The sequence below is a fragment of the Histomonas meleagridis genome (genome assembly GCF_020186115.1).
Source record: "Histomonas meleagridis strain 2922-C6/04-10x chromosome Unknown contig_51, whole genome shotgun sequence".
Lineage (NCBI taxonomy): Eukaryota > Parabasalia > Tritrichomonadida > Dientamoebidae > Histomonas > Histomonas meleagridis.
Genome location: NW_027150894.1, coordinates 918,470 through 933,314, shown reverse-complemented (window position 1 = coordinate 933,314; position 14,845 = coordinate 918,470). Strand labels below are relative to the sequence as shown.

General features: G+C 29.6%; 6 protein-coding genes across 6 annotated transcripts; 1 reads left to right on the top strand and 5 right to left on the bottom strand.

Annotated features, from left to right (window-relative positions):
* Positions 1–511: 511 nt before the first annotated feature.
* GO595_007194 (DNA topoisomerase 2-binding protein 1) lies at positions 512–2,134 on the bottom strand (the record flags this gene model as incomplete). The annotated part of the gene is made up of 1 exon (XM_067920632.1): positions 512–2,134. One exon carries the CDS (start codon positions 2,132–2,134, stop codon positions 512–514), a length of 1,623 nt encoding a protein of 540 aa, XP_067772713.1.
* A 1,115-nt stretch (positions 2,135–3,249) lies between these two features.
* Positions 3,250–4,902, bottom strand: GO595_007193 (RasGEF domain containing protein; the record flags this gene model as incomplete). Its single annotated transcript, XM_067920631.1, has 1 exon — positions 3,250–4,902. One exon carries the CDS (start codon positions 4,900–4,902, stop codon positions 3,250–3,252), a length of 1,653 nt encoding a protein of 550 aa, XP_067772712.1.
* Positions 4,903–10,102: 5,200 nt separating this feature from the next.
* On the bottom strand, positions 10,103–11,491 carry GO595_007192 (uncharacterized protein; the record flags this gene model as incomplete). Its single annotated transcript, XM_067920630.1, has 1 exon — positions 10,103–11,491. The coding sequence occupies one exon, from the start codon at positions 11,489–11,491 to the stop codon at positions 10,103–10,105; it is 1,389 nt and encodes a 462-aa protein (XP_067772711.1).
* Positions 11,492–11,794: 303 nt separating this feature from the next.
* Positions 11,795–12,553, bottom strand: GO595_007191 (2,3-diphosphoglycerate-dependent phosphoglycerate mutase; the record flags this gene model as incomplete). Its single annotated transcript, XM_067920629.1, has 1 exon — positions 11,795–12,553. One exon carries the CDS (start codon positions 12,551–12,553, stop codon positions 11,795–11,797), a length of 759 nt encoding a protein of 252 aa, XP_067772710.1.
* Positions 12,554–12,729: 176 nt separating this feature from the next.
* On the top strand, positions 12,730–14,046 carry GO595_007190 (uncharacterized protein; the record flags this gene model as incomplete). Its single annotated transcript, XM_067920626.1, has 1 exon — positions 12,730–14,046. One exon carries the CDS (start codon positions 12,730–12,732, stop codon positions 14,044–14,046), a length of 1,317 nt encoding a protein of 438 aa, XP_067772709.1.
* A 379-nt stretch (positions 14,047–14,425) lies between these two features.
* GO595_007189 (DNA-directed RNA polymerases I II and III subunit RPABC2) lies at positions 14,426–14,740 on the bottom strand (the record flags this gene model as incomplete). The annotated part of the gene is made up of 1 exon (XM_067920625.1): positions 14,426–14,740. One exon carries the CDS (start codon positions 14,738–14,740, stop codon positions 14,426–14,428), a length of 315 nt encoding a protein of 104 aa, XP_067772708.1.
* Positions 14,741–14,845: the final 105 nt, after the last annotated feature.

Here is a 14,845-nt window from a genome sequence, read left to right as displayed (position 1 = left end):
TTTCAATTTTCGATCCGAAAAGCCGCTGTCAATAATATGTAAACTACTTAAATTCGGAAGGTGAAGTGAAAATGAGTTGAACAAACGCTCGAGCTGCAGAAAATCGATTTTGCTGTAATTAGAACTAAATTACAGTTTCTAGAACATTTTTCATGTTTTGATAATGTATATGACTGACTGGTTGGTTTTTTGTTACATTGACTAAAATAATAATTATGTATTACATTTTTGAATGATTCCACGTAAACTTAAAGAAATGTAACATTTGTATGATCTCTTTTGCGAAGACAACAAAGTTTTCCAAATTTAAATGATATTAAGTCATAAAATTCTATTTCAATAGAGAGAGAAAAAAAAAAAATAACAAAAGAAAACAATTTATCTTTATTTTAAATACAATTTAAATCCAAAATGATATCAAAATCACCAAAATATTCACATGAAATGCTTATGCATGCTTCCGTCCTTGAGAAGAAGAAAAGTGACATGAATCAACTTTTTGAATGCCTTGTCACTTTTCAAGTTTTACGATTGCGTTTAGAAGAGGATCCTCATCAAAGTTGAAAGAAAAGTCAACAGGATCTTTAACTGAAACATCGTAAGCAACAGCAATTGGCGAAGAATTTTTTTCTCTATAATATTCCAAATTATCAAAATAGTCACCTGCATCAGTTAGTTGTGACTTAAGAGAAAATGCATTATCGTGAATCTTCTTCGCCAAAGCATCGATCAGATTGTCATACTTATTAGTTAATAGAAACATATCTGTTTGTGGTAAACAATTATTTTCAAGTAATTTATAGACCCAAGAAACAGAGACAATTGGAATGTTATATTTTGATCCAAGTGCTTCTAATTCATCATCCAATTTTTCTGCCACGATAAAATTTGAAGATTTTGATACTGTAAAATGAACAGATATACCAAGTAGTCTTAATCCTTCTGATAGTTCATATCTTTTCTGTTCGTCAATATTATACATTGCTACAACAATACCATTTAAATCTGGATTTGAAAATGAAAACTGGAATGGATGGTAAACAATAGACTGAGTGTCTGGAATCAATTTTTGTTCTGATATACAACTCCAAACCCAAGTTGTTGTTACATATTTCACTTGATCAGTATTTGGTATTTCATAAAAATGTGGAACAACAAACATCTTTGGGTCATTTGTGAATTCTCCTGAATTTGCTTGAACAGCTTCAATTAAACTATCAATTTCTTCGCAACTAATATTTAAACCAAATGAGATGCCAGAAAACAAACTAGATTTCATTTCTTTCACACACCAAAAGTTAAGAACATAAGATTCAATTGGCGTCCAACATTTTGATTGTTCAATGATCCATTGTGGTTTAATAATTGGAATCCCAAGTGAAAGAGCTAACTTTATCTTAGGTGTCATTGATAACCGAGTTGCAACTAATGCCGTTGTCGAATCATTCAGCGTATTCGACCATTTCCCGCACTTTTCTTGTACAAGTCTTTTGAGAAGCTTTGTTTGATTTGAGGGAAGATCACTAGAAACAAATTCGAGAGAAGAGAAACGTGGTAAATAGAAGTTATCAAAAGGAACTTTCTCAAGTTTCTCGAAGCATGTTTCAAGCCATTTCTTGTTAACTATTGGGATTTGATCAGCAAACGCTGATATAAGAGGTGGAAGAATTGGATTATTGGTGATAAAGATATTTGTTTGATATGCTTCTTTAACGTTAAAGAATTTCCCACCAAGAAGAGTGACAATACAATATATTGAAGATAACTCTTTTGATGAATAACCTGATGCAGAAATTGAATCTGAAATTAATGAAAGAGAAACACATTGAGGACATTTTGATGATACCTGGAAATGTCTTAACTTTAAGTCAACTGCATTTTTTAAGACATCTGGTGTAACATAAAAAATTTTACTTCCGAAAGCATCAACAACTTCATTTACACTTCCAATATGAAGAGTTCTAGGCTCACCGTAAATGGTTGTTCTTTTAATGTTTGGTTGAATTGTTTGAATATAAAAATTAATTCTTCTTTCATCAAATTTAACTGAATCCGATATCCAATATTTTGATGGAATAAATTTATCTTTAATGTCTGATTCATCACTACATATCTTTAGCTGAGGATGAAACATTTTTTTGGCGGAAAATCTGATTTTTTGGCGCTAATTTTCGATTGAATGGTTTATCTCAGAAATGAACTTCCTCGTTTAGAACGATAAAAACTGAATTTTATGTAAAAGTGACAATATGAAGAACAATCGAAATCCACAATTCGCAAATTATTTATTAGCAAGATATGAAAAGTCACATGCAATTGAAATGAGTGACAGCTCTAATGTTATTAATACTCCTGAATTACAACAATATTATCTGACAATTGGAAACCCAGCATTTCAAAAGCAAGCTGAAAAAATGGCACAAACGGAACTCTTCTTACAAAAGCAATGCGATTTGCAAACTATATCTTCAAACAAATCTGAATTTAACCCAAATGCTTCAAATCTTGTAAATATATCATATGACTATACGTCTGAAAAAGTATTATTTGATTACACAAATGCAATAAATGCACAGCGTGAACTTGAACAAAAAATTCGAGAAGCACATGATGAAAACAATAAATTATCAATGATTATGCTACAGATGGGAAAGCAAAACTAAATATCATATAGTGTTAGCAAATAAAATATTTCTTTTTGCATATAAACTATTTTTTGTATATTCATATTTTTGGTCAAAAACATCAAATGTTTTAATAATTTTAACCCCAGCAAATATTTCTCAAAAACAATTTTCGGCACATGATAACAATTTCCCCTAACACGAATGTTGCTGCAAAAACAAGTACAAGTTAAATCATCTTATTTCGCTTGAACAAATGTTTTCAGCAAATAAATTGTTTCATGATCGCAATCTTCTCTGCAAAAACAAATACAAGTTAAATCATCTTATTTCGCTTGAACAAATGTTTTCAGCAAATAAATTGTTTCATGATCGCAATCTTCTCTGCAAAAACAAATACAAATTAAAACATCTTATTTCGCTTGAACAAATGTTTTCAGCAAATAAATTGTTTCATGATCGCAATCTTCTCTGCAAAAACAAATCAATTCTTTAACTTTATTATTATTATTTCATTCTCCAACACATTACACTTGATCAAGTGCATTCATAAAATTAATCTCAACAACTTTGTATCATTTACAAAGATTCCCACTGTGATTTACTCAAAAATAAAGCATTTTGATCACTCCAAGTGTAAGCTCATTTCTTCGATTTCCTTCTTTGAGCTCTTACATTTTCTCGTCAGCAGATTTTGTATTTGTGCTATTCTATGGAAGTTGTACTTTATGTTTTGGAACCTTATGTACTTCGACAAGTATTTCGATGCCTCTTTTCTTTTCGCCCAATTAATTCGATTGTTGACGAAGTCATCTCCTTTATAAGCGGATTGTGTAACTATTGATAACTCATAGCGCATGTTTGGTATTGTCGGCAACTTTTCATCGAAACATTTCTTCAATTTTTCTTCATATGTTTTACTCCGAAGTTTCCAACTATAATTCTCTTCAAGGTTTTTAAGTGTCTCGCTTAATCCTTCTGGTAATTTATCCACTGAGCGTTTAAGGTTTTCAATGCAATTCATTTCAAATGCAGAGATAAACCATGATAACGCTTCGAAATTGTTCATCTCTAAAAGCATCTTCGCTACATTCACCATGATCTCAAATTGCTTGATGCAATTACTGGAATACTTGTCGTTAAGAATGGTGCTGGCGATGATGAGCTTTAAACGTCTCCCGAATTCAAAAAGTTCGTTTATCGTTTTGGTGTCAAGTGAAAGTGTTCGCGTGGTGATGGCGCTATAGAACTCTCGAAGATGGATGGCAGAGTAAATATGGTGGGTATAAAGAGAGATTTGACGCGCAACTTCACAAGGATCGGCATCTGTAAGAATAAAATTGGGATTTAGAATTTTGGTAGGATCTTCAATAAATGGCTCTGGTGGAGGAGAATCATTAGGATATGGATGGCCAAAGGAAAGTGATGGAATGTCAGATAATAATTTTTCGGAAATTGGTGTTTTGACCTTTTGAAGAAAGTGAGTGATTTGTTTAAGTGTATTACTACCAATGAAAAGGCCCCAGAAACGAACCCAGTCATTTATAAAATTCATTATGTTATCTTTGCGATTGGAATCAACTTCATCACTCTCGTAGAGTGCGCGTAAATGATGGAAAAGATGTTCATTTTGACAAAAACTATTGACTGTTAATATGAATTCTGATCGATCAGATTCACTAACAGAAATTGGCTCGCCACGAACAATTGCAACAATAAGATTTCGTAGAGGAGAGTACGTTATCCCTTCGAATTGATGTTCAGATCCTTCTAAGTAACCAACATTTGATTCAGGATCGAGATAAGTGTTAACTATTTCTGAAACCGGTTCAACATAACGAACAGAAATGCTGTCGTGGTCGAATGGTTCTTTTGCAAGGATTGTTGATTCAATACCGGTATTATCCCATAGATCATCTCTTGGACCAAGAGACATTGAAACTAAGAGTCTAAGATCAGTTCTTTCCATTTTTTGGTCTTTACGTTGGAATTCTAGTTTAGTCTCTTCGCTTAACGTGAATGCAACATGATGCATTCCAATTGAATGAAGATGTTGATAAACTAATTCTAAGACTTTGTGCCTATTAAGATGAGATCTACATGTGCTGAAGTTCGCATTTTTAAGAACGCCTAAGGAATGAGAATGTGTCCAGGGATATGTTCTTTCTCTGAATTCAAGAGCATCAGGATCTTCTTCAAGAATTCGACACATAAAAAGGCTGCGTTCCTCAGCGGAAATACCTTCGTTTTGCGCTTGCTGTTGGTTTTCTTCGCTCATGTAAAAAAGTTGATGAAATTCGGTTATTCGGATAAATCATAGAAAAAAAATCAGCCGTTTAAATTGCAAAATGTCGAATGGCCGTTTAAATATATTTAATATATATTATTAAATTCGAAAACACTTTTGATAATCCGAATATTGCAATTAAATTTAGAAAAAATGATTTTGAACATATAATAAATATAAAAATAAATGAAGATGTTTTAATTATTTAAGATTTTAATCAACTTTATTTCATACTTATTATGATATTAGTAAATATGGAAATAAAATGTGCCCATTATTACGTTATTAATACTATATTTAGTTTCTCAATATGATTTTTGATAACAGAATCTTTTTTTTCCTTGAGAAAAAATGTATAGAATTTAATAATTATGAAATCTTCATGTTTTCAGAAAAAGAAGGAATTAAAATAACGAATAAAAATGCGAAATACATTCTAATAGAAAGTGATAACAAATTCAATTTTATCATATTTAGATAAATCAATATAATATTTTTTCTTTGTTTTTTAACTGTCTAAACAAATCGGATAATCAAGCAGCGCAGGTGGGCGCACACTTTGTGATCACTTTTTAATCAGTCAATGTATAGTTCAGAAGTCTTGGAAGGTGCACCCTGCCAACGTTTATTTTCTATGATACATTGAAATCCATACAAAAAGTGTAGACGGCTCATAAATAATCTCGATGGATCTTGTAAAAAAATTGGAGAAACTTATAACAGAAATCAATGAAGAAAACATTGAACCAACTGTTCACTCAGTGATGAATATGTTTGACTATGATTTTCCATATTCATTTAATTTTCTTATTTCAAGGTTATTATATTCAACATTTGCATCAAAAATAATCGATAAAAATGTATACATTCAATATTTATCAGCACTAATAAAAGAAGATGAAAAAATAATTCATATTTTTAATCAATATTTACTCAAATTGGAAACACAAGAATCACATTTTCTTCTTTATGAGATGATAGAACAAAAAATAACCGAACCAGACATTGCCAAAAATCTGAATACTTTATATTTTAAAACTGAAGAACCATCAAAGAATGATTGGGAATTACATAAGAAATTAATTGAAGAAGGAGTTAATCCAAATGAAATCGCAAAAATAATCCGAAATGATGAAGTAGAAAAACTACAAGAAATATCATCACAAAATAAATTCGATTTTAATCAAACAATTCCAAATTCACTTTATGAAAGATGTTCATTTATTAATGAAGAAAATGTTTCATTAATTGATTATGCAGCATTTTTTTCTTCAGTTAAATGTTTTAAATATTTACTTATGAATGGTGCAAATGTAAAAAACACAGGTAAATATGCAGTTGCAGGTGGAAACATTGAACTTATTCATTTATGCGAACAGAATCATTCATCATTTAAAGATGCATATGAAACAGCAATTGAATTTCATCGAAATGATATCTTTCATTATCTTTATGAAAACAAATTAGAAGAAATCAACAATTTAGAAGAAATTGGAAAGTTTTGTATATCATTTGATAATTATGAAATTTTTGCATTCTTACTTGAGAAAGAAGGAATGGAAATTAGTGATAAAATTGTTACTGAATTTGTAAAAAACGGAAATATGTTTTTGTTCCGATACTTCAAAGAAAAACATCAAATTAAAAGATCATATCTTAGATTATCAATTGAATCAGGGAATCCAGAAATGGTAGAAGTTATTCAAAAAGAATTAGGAATTGATGTAAATGAACGAGAAATTTTTTTGTTAAGTTTTATGTTGTTTTATTTTATTTGAAATTTCTATAAATAATTTAATGTTTGCATGAATAATTTAATGTTTGCATGAATAATTTGAAATTTATACAAATATTTTTGGATTTGTTTTCTACATTTACAATTTATTCTCAGGTTTTAATATTTATTTCCCTTAATGAGCGTTTTTTTTCATTTACTTAGTATTTGTTCAAATCATTTGAGATTTATTTCAATTATTTGGTATTTATTTAAATTATTTTATATTTACTTCAATTATTTAGCATTTTTTTTAGTAGTTTGAGATTTGTTTCAATTATTTAGCATTTTTTTTAGTAGTTTGATATTTGTTTCAATTATTTTGTATTTATTTAAATTATTTTATATTTATTTCAATTTTTTGAGATTTATTTGAGATATTTGGTATTAATTTCATTTACTTAGTATTTGTTTTAATAATTTGATATTTTTTCAAAATAATTTATATTTCTATTTGTAATTTGATATTGATTTAAATAATTTGAAATTTATTCAAATTATTTGAAATTGATTTCGCTTATTTGATATCTATTTCACAAACTTTTAATATATTTCGAATATTTAATATATATTCCATTAATTTCAAACACCACTTATTTGTGCAGTGTCAAATGGTCAAATTGATATTGTTAAAATGCTTCTAAAACAAGATGACATTGATATCAATGCAAAAGATATTGTATTCAAAAATTTGGAATTTATAATCTAATTTTGTAGTTTGATCCAATATTTCAAGGTTCCTTTTGATTACTTAAAAATTGTTTTGAGAATTTTGTATTCATTATAATAATATAAGATTTGCTTCTATAATTGAGAATTTATTTGAAATATTTAAAGTACCTTTTATTTATCTAAAATTTATTAAAATGTTTTATAGTTTATTTTAAATTTTTAAAGTATCTTTTATTTATCTAGAATTTATTTTAATAATTTCATATTTATTTTAATAATTTCATATTTATTTTAATAATTTCATATTTATTTAGAATATTCGAAATATATTTTGATTACATAACATTTAATTCCATAATTTCATATATATTTTAATGATTTTATTTTTATTTTTTTCATTTGAAGTTAAATTTTATGATTTTATGTTTATTTGTTTTATTTAAATTTTTTTGTTATTGTTTGATGTTTATTTTATATACTTAATATATATTATAGCAATTTCAAACAGCACTTATATATGCATCTGAATATGGTTATACAGAAATAGTTAAATTACTTCTTGAACAAGAAGGAATTGATATTAATGCTAAAGATATTTATTTGTTTTATATAGAATTTATATTTCAAAATAATATTTGAAAATAATTTAAATTATTTTGGACAGCACTTATGAAAGCATCTTCAAATGGTCATACAGAAATAGTACAATTACTTCTTGAACAAGAAGGAATTGATATTAATGCTAAAGATAAAATTTATTTTAATAATTTTATATTTCAAAATAATTTTTGGAAATTATTTAAATTATTTTATACACCACTTATGTGGGCATCTAGAAATGGTAGAACAGAAATAGTTAAATTACTTCTTGAACAAAAAGGAATTGATATTAATGCTAAAGATATTCATTTGTTTTATTTAATATTTATTTTAATAATTTTGGAATATTTCAAAATAATATTTGGAAATTGTTTAAATTATTTTGGACAGCACTTATATGGGCATCTGAATATGGTAGAACAGAAATAGTTAAATTACTTCTTGAACAAGAAGGAATTGATATTAATGCTAAAGACAAAATTTATTTTAATAATTTTCTATTTCAAAATAATATTTGGAAATTATCTAAAATATTTGAAACAACTCTTATGATTGCATCTTCAAAAGGTCATACAGAAATAGTACAATTACTTCTTGAACAAAAAGGAATTGATATTAATGCTAAAGATATTTATTTGTTTTATTTAATATTTATTTTAATAATTTGATATTTCAAAATAATATTTGGAAATTATTTAAATTATTTCTAACAGCACTTATTTTAGCATCTAGAAATGGTCATACAGAAATAGTTAAATTACTTCTTGAACAAGAAGGAATTGATATTAATGCTAAAGATATTTATTTGTTTGATTTAGAATTTATATTTCAAAATAATATTTGAAAATAATTTAAATTATTTTGGACAGCACTTATGAAAGCATCTTCAAATGGTCATACAGAAATAGTTAAATTACTCTTAGAAAAGTAAAACATAAATCCATTATGTAAAGCTTTTTATTTCTTTCCCATGAAAATCAGATTTGGAACAATTAATTGGTTTGTTAAAATAAACAAAGAATAAAATGATTATTAATATAAAGGAATTTTAAAAAATATTTGAAACTTTTGCCTGATTTGTTATATTTTAAATTCTTCATAATTGTTTCTAAGGAAAAAATCGTGTGAGCTTGAAGGATATGGTTCTGTGCCATACTAGTAGTGGGCATGCCCTTCATAGTAATTTGATTGGTTAATTTTGTGACTATTTATGAAATTTTTTTAGCATTGTTTTCTTCGCTCTCTAAAACACGGTATATTTTTGAATTCCTGAAATTCGTAGAGGAGAAAAGACCTTCAGATTATAGAGTCCCCTAGGAGACCATTATAAGAAGATATATCCGAAAAAATTTTATACTGACTTGATATTGATCCATATATTTCAATTCAATGATTAGCACACCTCTTTGGCCATCATCTATTTACTATCAAAACTCATTTAATTGAACATTTAGGGAACAAAAAATATTATAGACGGTGGGTCCCCCTCATGCTGACAAGTGATATGAAAAAGAAAAGGGTATATTCCAAACAAATGTTAGAGGCACTTTTAAAATTCCAAAAGGAAGGATATCGCCACATTATAACATGTAATGAGTTTTGGTTTTATTTAAGGTACTTTCATAAATTTATTTATGCACAATCTCGAGAAAAAGTTGAAAATATTCCGAAAAGGTTAATTTAGGAACCAAAATTCATGTTCACGATATCTTGGAATCCCTGATGCTTCTTCATTATTGATGTTCTACCTCCCAGTCAAAAATTTAATTCTGAATATTTCATTAATCATATATTAAAACCACTTGAAAAAAAATTATATCCTAATAGGAGAAAAAAGTATTCGATATATTTCGATTATTCAAAACCACGCACCTCACTGAAAACAAAAGTTTTATTTTTAACTTAGAATTGAGCCAACTTCCTCACCACCCTATTCACCAGATATTGTCCCCATTGACTTCTACTTATTCGGTAAATTAAAACAAATTTGGAGGGACACAATTTTGAAAATGAATGTTTTAAATATCCATTATTTTTAAGATGATTCATTTTTCGAAAACTTATTATCACACAACATTAGGGAGAAAATCGAAATTGCACACAATTAAAGTTCCAAATCATAAATAAAAATAAAATAAAAATTATTTACTTACGAATTTTCTTTATTACTTCTTCAGCAGCCTTTTCCATAATTTTATTCGAGATTGAGCAATGTGTTCTATTTTCCAATGCCAACACATTCCATTTAAGTAATTCTTTAATTTCCTTCTTATCAGTCTCTACACTAATTACTTGCTTCAATGATTTCTTGATTAAGTTTAATCTAATTTTCCTTTCGTTTTTAGTTTCTCCAAATTGTATTACATCGATTATAATGTTTTTAGCCTTTTTCAATAATTTCTTGATAGCTGAATTCGGTGAATATCCTTCACGCATATATTCATATAACAGTGCATAACTTTGTCCATGCCCGCCAATTTTTTCGGAGATACTTTGATATTCAGATGGCGATAAGATTTTATTATCAACAAATGTCGACTTATGTGCAGCAAGTGGTAAATCTCCTACACGGACAATTCGATATGATTCACTTTCGAATAAAAACTCATGATCAACTAAATAAGAAGAATCGGAAATTTCTATGATTAACGAAACCGTTTTACGATCGCGCGCAAAATTTTGACAAACATTCCAGAAAAGTGGCAGGAACTTGCGGATGATGGAGTTGTTGAAGGAATTAAGACGTTCGATATCATGAATAAATATAACTGGTGAAAGTGGTGAAATAGAGTTAATAGATTCAAATAATGCGGGTACTGAGATTTCGGGATTAACAGAAATGGAATTAATAACGGTATAAATTGATGCGAAACTTGATTGAAGTAATGAATCTTTGCAAACATTTGGAACTGTTTCCGAAATTGGTCCATTAATGGTTGATAATGCACGAACAAGTGATAGAGATTTCCGGAGATCAGGAAGCTTAGACTGACGTTTGTCAAGGTTTCGGAATGAGCTGATGACAGACTGTTGAAGAAATTGAACAAAGTCGATCTCAGATGCAATGGGACTGATTGACCTAAAATCAAAATCAATGACAAGACGGTCATCCGAAAGAAGCTCTTCACCAAATGTGGTGAGGCCCCTGGTTTTTCCGACACCGTCTGCTCCATATAATACTAAAATTTGTTTATGGTGATCTAAATTGACGTATGTTTCAAGTTCATTACGAAATTGAGAGTTGAAAACATACTGAATTGGTTTTTCAAAAGGAATTGCTCGATCCTTTCGTAAAATAAAATATAAAACGATTCCGATAATTAAAATAGCAATTGCACCTATAATAATAAACATGGTAGAATTTGAGTGCGAAGATTCTTGTGGCTTTGAAGGTTCAGACTTTTTTTCTTCTTCATTTTTTGTATTATTTTCTGTTACTTCTTGTTCCTTTTTTACGTCAGTGGTATTTTCTGGATTGTTGTCAACAACTTCAGCAGATTGCGTTTGCTGAGTTGCCTCGTTTTCTTTATTCATATCTATTCTTTCCAAATTCTTTGATAAACCGGTAATGACTTTTTGTGAAAAATATGAGTTGTCAAGAAAAAAAACGTCAAATAAATAAGCCATTCAAAAATATATTTACTGAATCAAGTTGATTTTACGTGATATTAATATTTCTCAAATGGAATGGCATGCATACATTCTGCCTAATGCAAGTCTAATTTGGCTTTGAGTTTTTTTTAATTGTTATTTATTTTTTTTTATATTGATCAATCATCTCATTCATGAAAAGTGATATATATATATAAACAAGATAATAGAATCTGGTTGAAGTTTTTATTTCTTCTTGTTAGCTTGGTTAGCAACTGCGTTGATAGCAGCTTCAATTGCAGCTTGATCACCAAGGTAGTGATGGCCAACTGGCTTGAGGTTTTCATCTAAGTCATAGACAAGGGGAACACCTGTTGGGATGTTAAGATTAACGATGTCATCTTCACTCATGTTATCGAGATATTTAACAAGAGCACGAAGTGAGTTACCGTGAGCAGCAATGAGAACCTTCTTTCCAGAGCGGATAGCTGGAACAATTTGGTCATGCCAGAATGGCATAACACGATCAATTGTTGTAGCAAGTGATTCGTGAAGTGGAAGAACAGATGGATCAAGTTCCTTGTACTTCTTGTCATTTCCTGGATAATATTCAGATGTCTTTTCAAGGGCTGGTGGTGGGATAGCATAAGCACGACGCCATTGGAGAACTTGTTCAGCACCATACTTTTCAGCTGTTTCTGCTTTGTTGAGACCTTGGAGAGCACCATAGTGACGTTCGTTAAGTCTCCATGAACGAATAACTGGGATGTACATTTGATCAAGTCCATCGAGTGTTAACCAAAGTGTGCGGATGGCACGCTTAAGTACTGATGTGAAAGCAATATCAAATTCGAAGCCATTTTCCTTGAGAACCTTACCAGCATTCTTTGCTTCTTCAACACCTTTAGCAGAAAGATCACAGTCATACCATCCTGTGAACTTGTTTTCAAGGTTCCATTGGGATTCACCGTGACGAAGGAGAACGATTTGATACTTTGCAGCCATCAATCCAATGGTCAGGCCACCGACCTAACACGAAACTTTTTGAATGTCAAACAACTTTTTGAACTAAAAAAGTTGTCTGGGCTAAAAGAGAAATGTTATGTAAAATACTATAAAAAATGCAAGATTTATCGTTTTATATTTTGAAAACATAACCGCTTATAAACGGTCAGTGGAATATGCAAACAGAAGAAGAATTTGCTGTTTTTCAAGCAAACATCCTAGAGCAAGGACAAAAGAATTTTCAACTGAAAGATGAAATAAAACAATTAAGCAAAGAAAATGAAGAATACAAACAGCTTCTTCAACAAATCGAATCATTAGAAAATCAAAGAAAAGAGGGAAGACAAAGACATGAGGATTCAATTAAAATCCTCCATGATGAAATTTCAAAACTTCAAGAAGAAGCATCGCATGCAAAAGAAAAAGAAAACCAAGAAATCAAAATTGAAGAACTAACTCTTAAAATCGAAGCAACCACACAGCAAATTCAAGGCAAGGAAGAAGAACTTGAAAAACTCAGAGAAAAAATTAATAAATTTGAAGCAAGATTCCAAAAACATAATCAAATAAAACTAGACCTTCAACTCCAAAAAGAACGCTTCAATCCCATGCTTGCTTTCCTTAGATCCACTCGTTATATACCAATGTACATCGAAGATTTAACACAGAAAATTAACGTACTCCAACAAAAAACATCAAATGAGCAAAAAACAATCAATAAGCTTTGTTCCGAGCAAGAAAATCTAAATAGTAAAAAAGAAACACTTGATAAAGATCTTGACAGTGTCAAACAAAATCTTGAGCATGCAAATAAGAAATTAGAAGATTACCAAAAACAACTTTCTTCAATACAAGAAGAAATCCAAAAAACAAATGCAACTCGAAAGGAACTTCTTGAAAGGCGCTCAAACATTCAATCAACTATTGATTCAATCATGAGTCAAAGAGATCAAATCATCGAAAAATACAAAGCAATCAAGAAACCCATCCAAGATGAACTCGCCGCTATTGAGTCCAGACATCACGAGCATCAACTCTCCATTGAGAAACTTCAAAAGTCTCAAAATGATGAAATTACAAATCTGAATGAGGAAATCCAAAGCATACGTAAAAAACTTAATTACATGAAGGAAACAGGCCGAAGCCCAGACACACCAACGCTTGACAGCGATCTCGAAAAGCAAGTTAAACAAGTGCAAAGTGAAAAAGAAGAATTGAGAAGAAAAACCGCCGACGTTGAAAACGAGATTGATGCAACAAACAGAGAACTACGCGATAAAGACCTTGAGATTCAGACTTTGTCGTTAAAGATGAGGCCCACGTCTACAATCCTTGCGATGCCTGAATTTCAGGAAAAACAACTTCTACTTGAAGAACTTGTTCTGCAGAATATCGAACTGAAAAAAACAATTACAACACTAACAGATACATTAAATAACTTAATGAATGAAAACAAAAGTATACGCGAGATGTATGCTCAGCAAAATAAGTAAAAACTATTAGTATTCGAGTAAATTGATTGTAATTTTTGAAAATTGTTTAAAAACATTTTCAAAAATGATGTATTTAAATATGCATCTACTATTATAGTACAAAATTAATTTCGTCTTCCGATATCGTTCATCGGTTAGGATATGTGGTTTTCATCCACGGGAGCGGGGTTCGACTCCCCGTATCGGAAAGATTTTTTTTATTAATTTTAAATTCATTTTTTTAATTAATAAGAACAATTAATATATCAATCTTGTATCACTAAGTCAAATCTTTTTTTTCCTACATTAGTATAGAAAACTAGTTTTCGATTTTATTTATAACAAATTTGTTAATTCCTAATAATTTAAATTTCGAAATGATTTTATTGACATGTATTTGTTATGTAGATTTTTCAAATGTTAATAGGTTTCGAACGGCTACATCCTCATAAGTTCCATCTGGCAAATATCTACGAATAATTAACGGAGTAAGTTTTTTGCGAAGTTCAACCTCAGCAATGAGAAGAGGATCTTTCAAATCACCTTCAACATCAGGGTCTACAGGAGCACCTTGTGAAATTTGAAGTGCTCTTGTTCCAAGTACTCTAGCTTTTTCGTATTTTGTCAGATATGCTGTAGTTCTGTGAGGATAAAGATTTTGATTTCTGCTTCCATCATTGGGATCATTTTCGTCGTTATAATTCCCTGAAAGCATTCAGCCTCAATGGCTGAAGATTGATTTCACTGCTATGTGAAAATTTTGACTGAGGAAAGCTTCAGTGTGTTTTTTACTGAGAAATTTCTCCAAGTCAAAGGAATT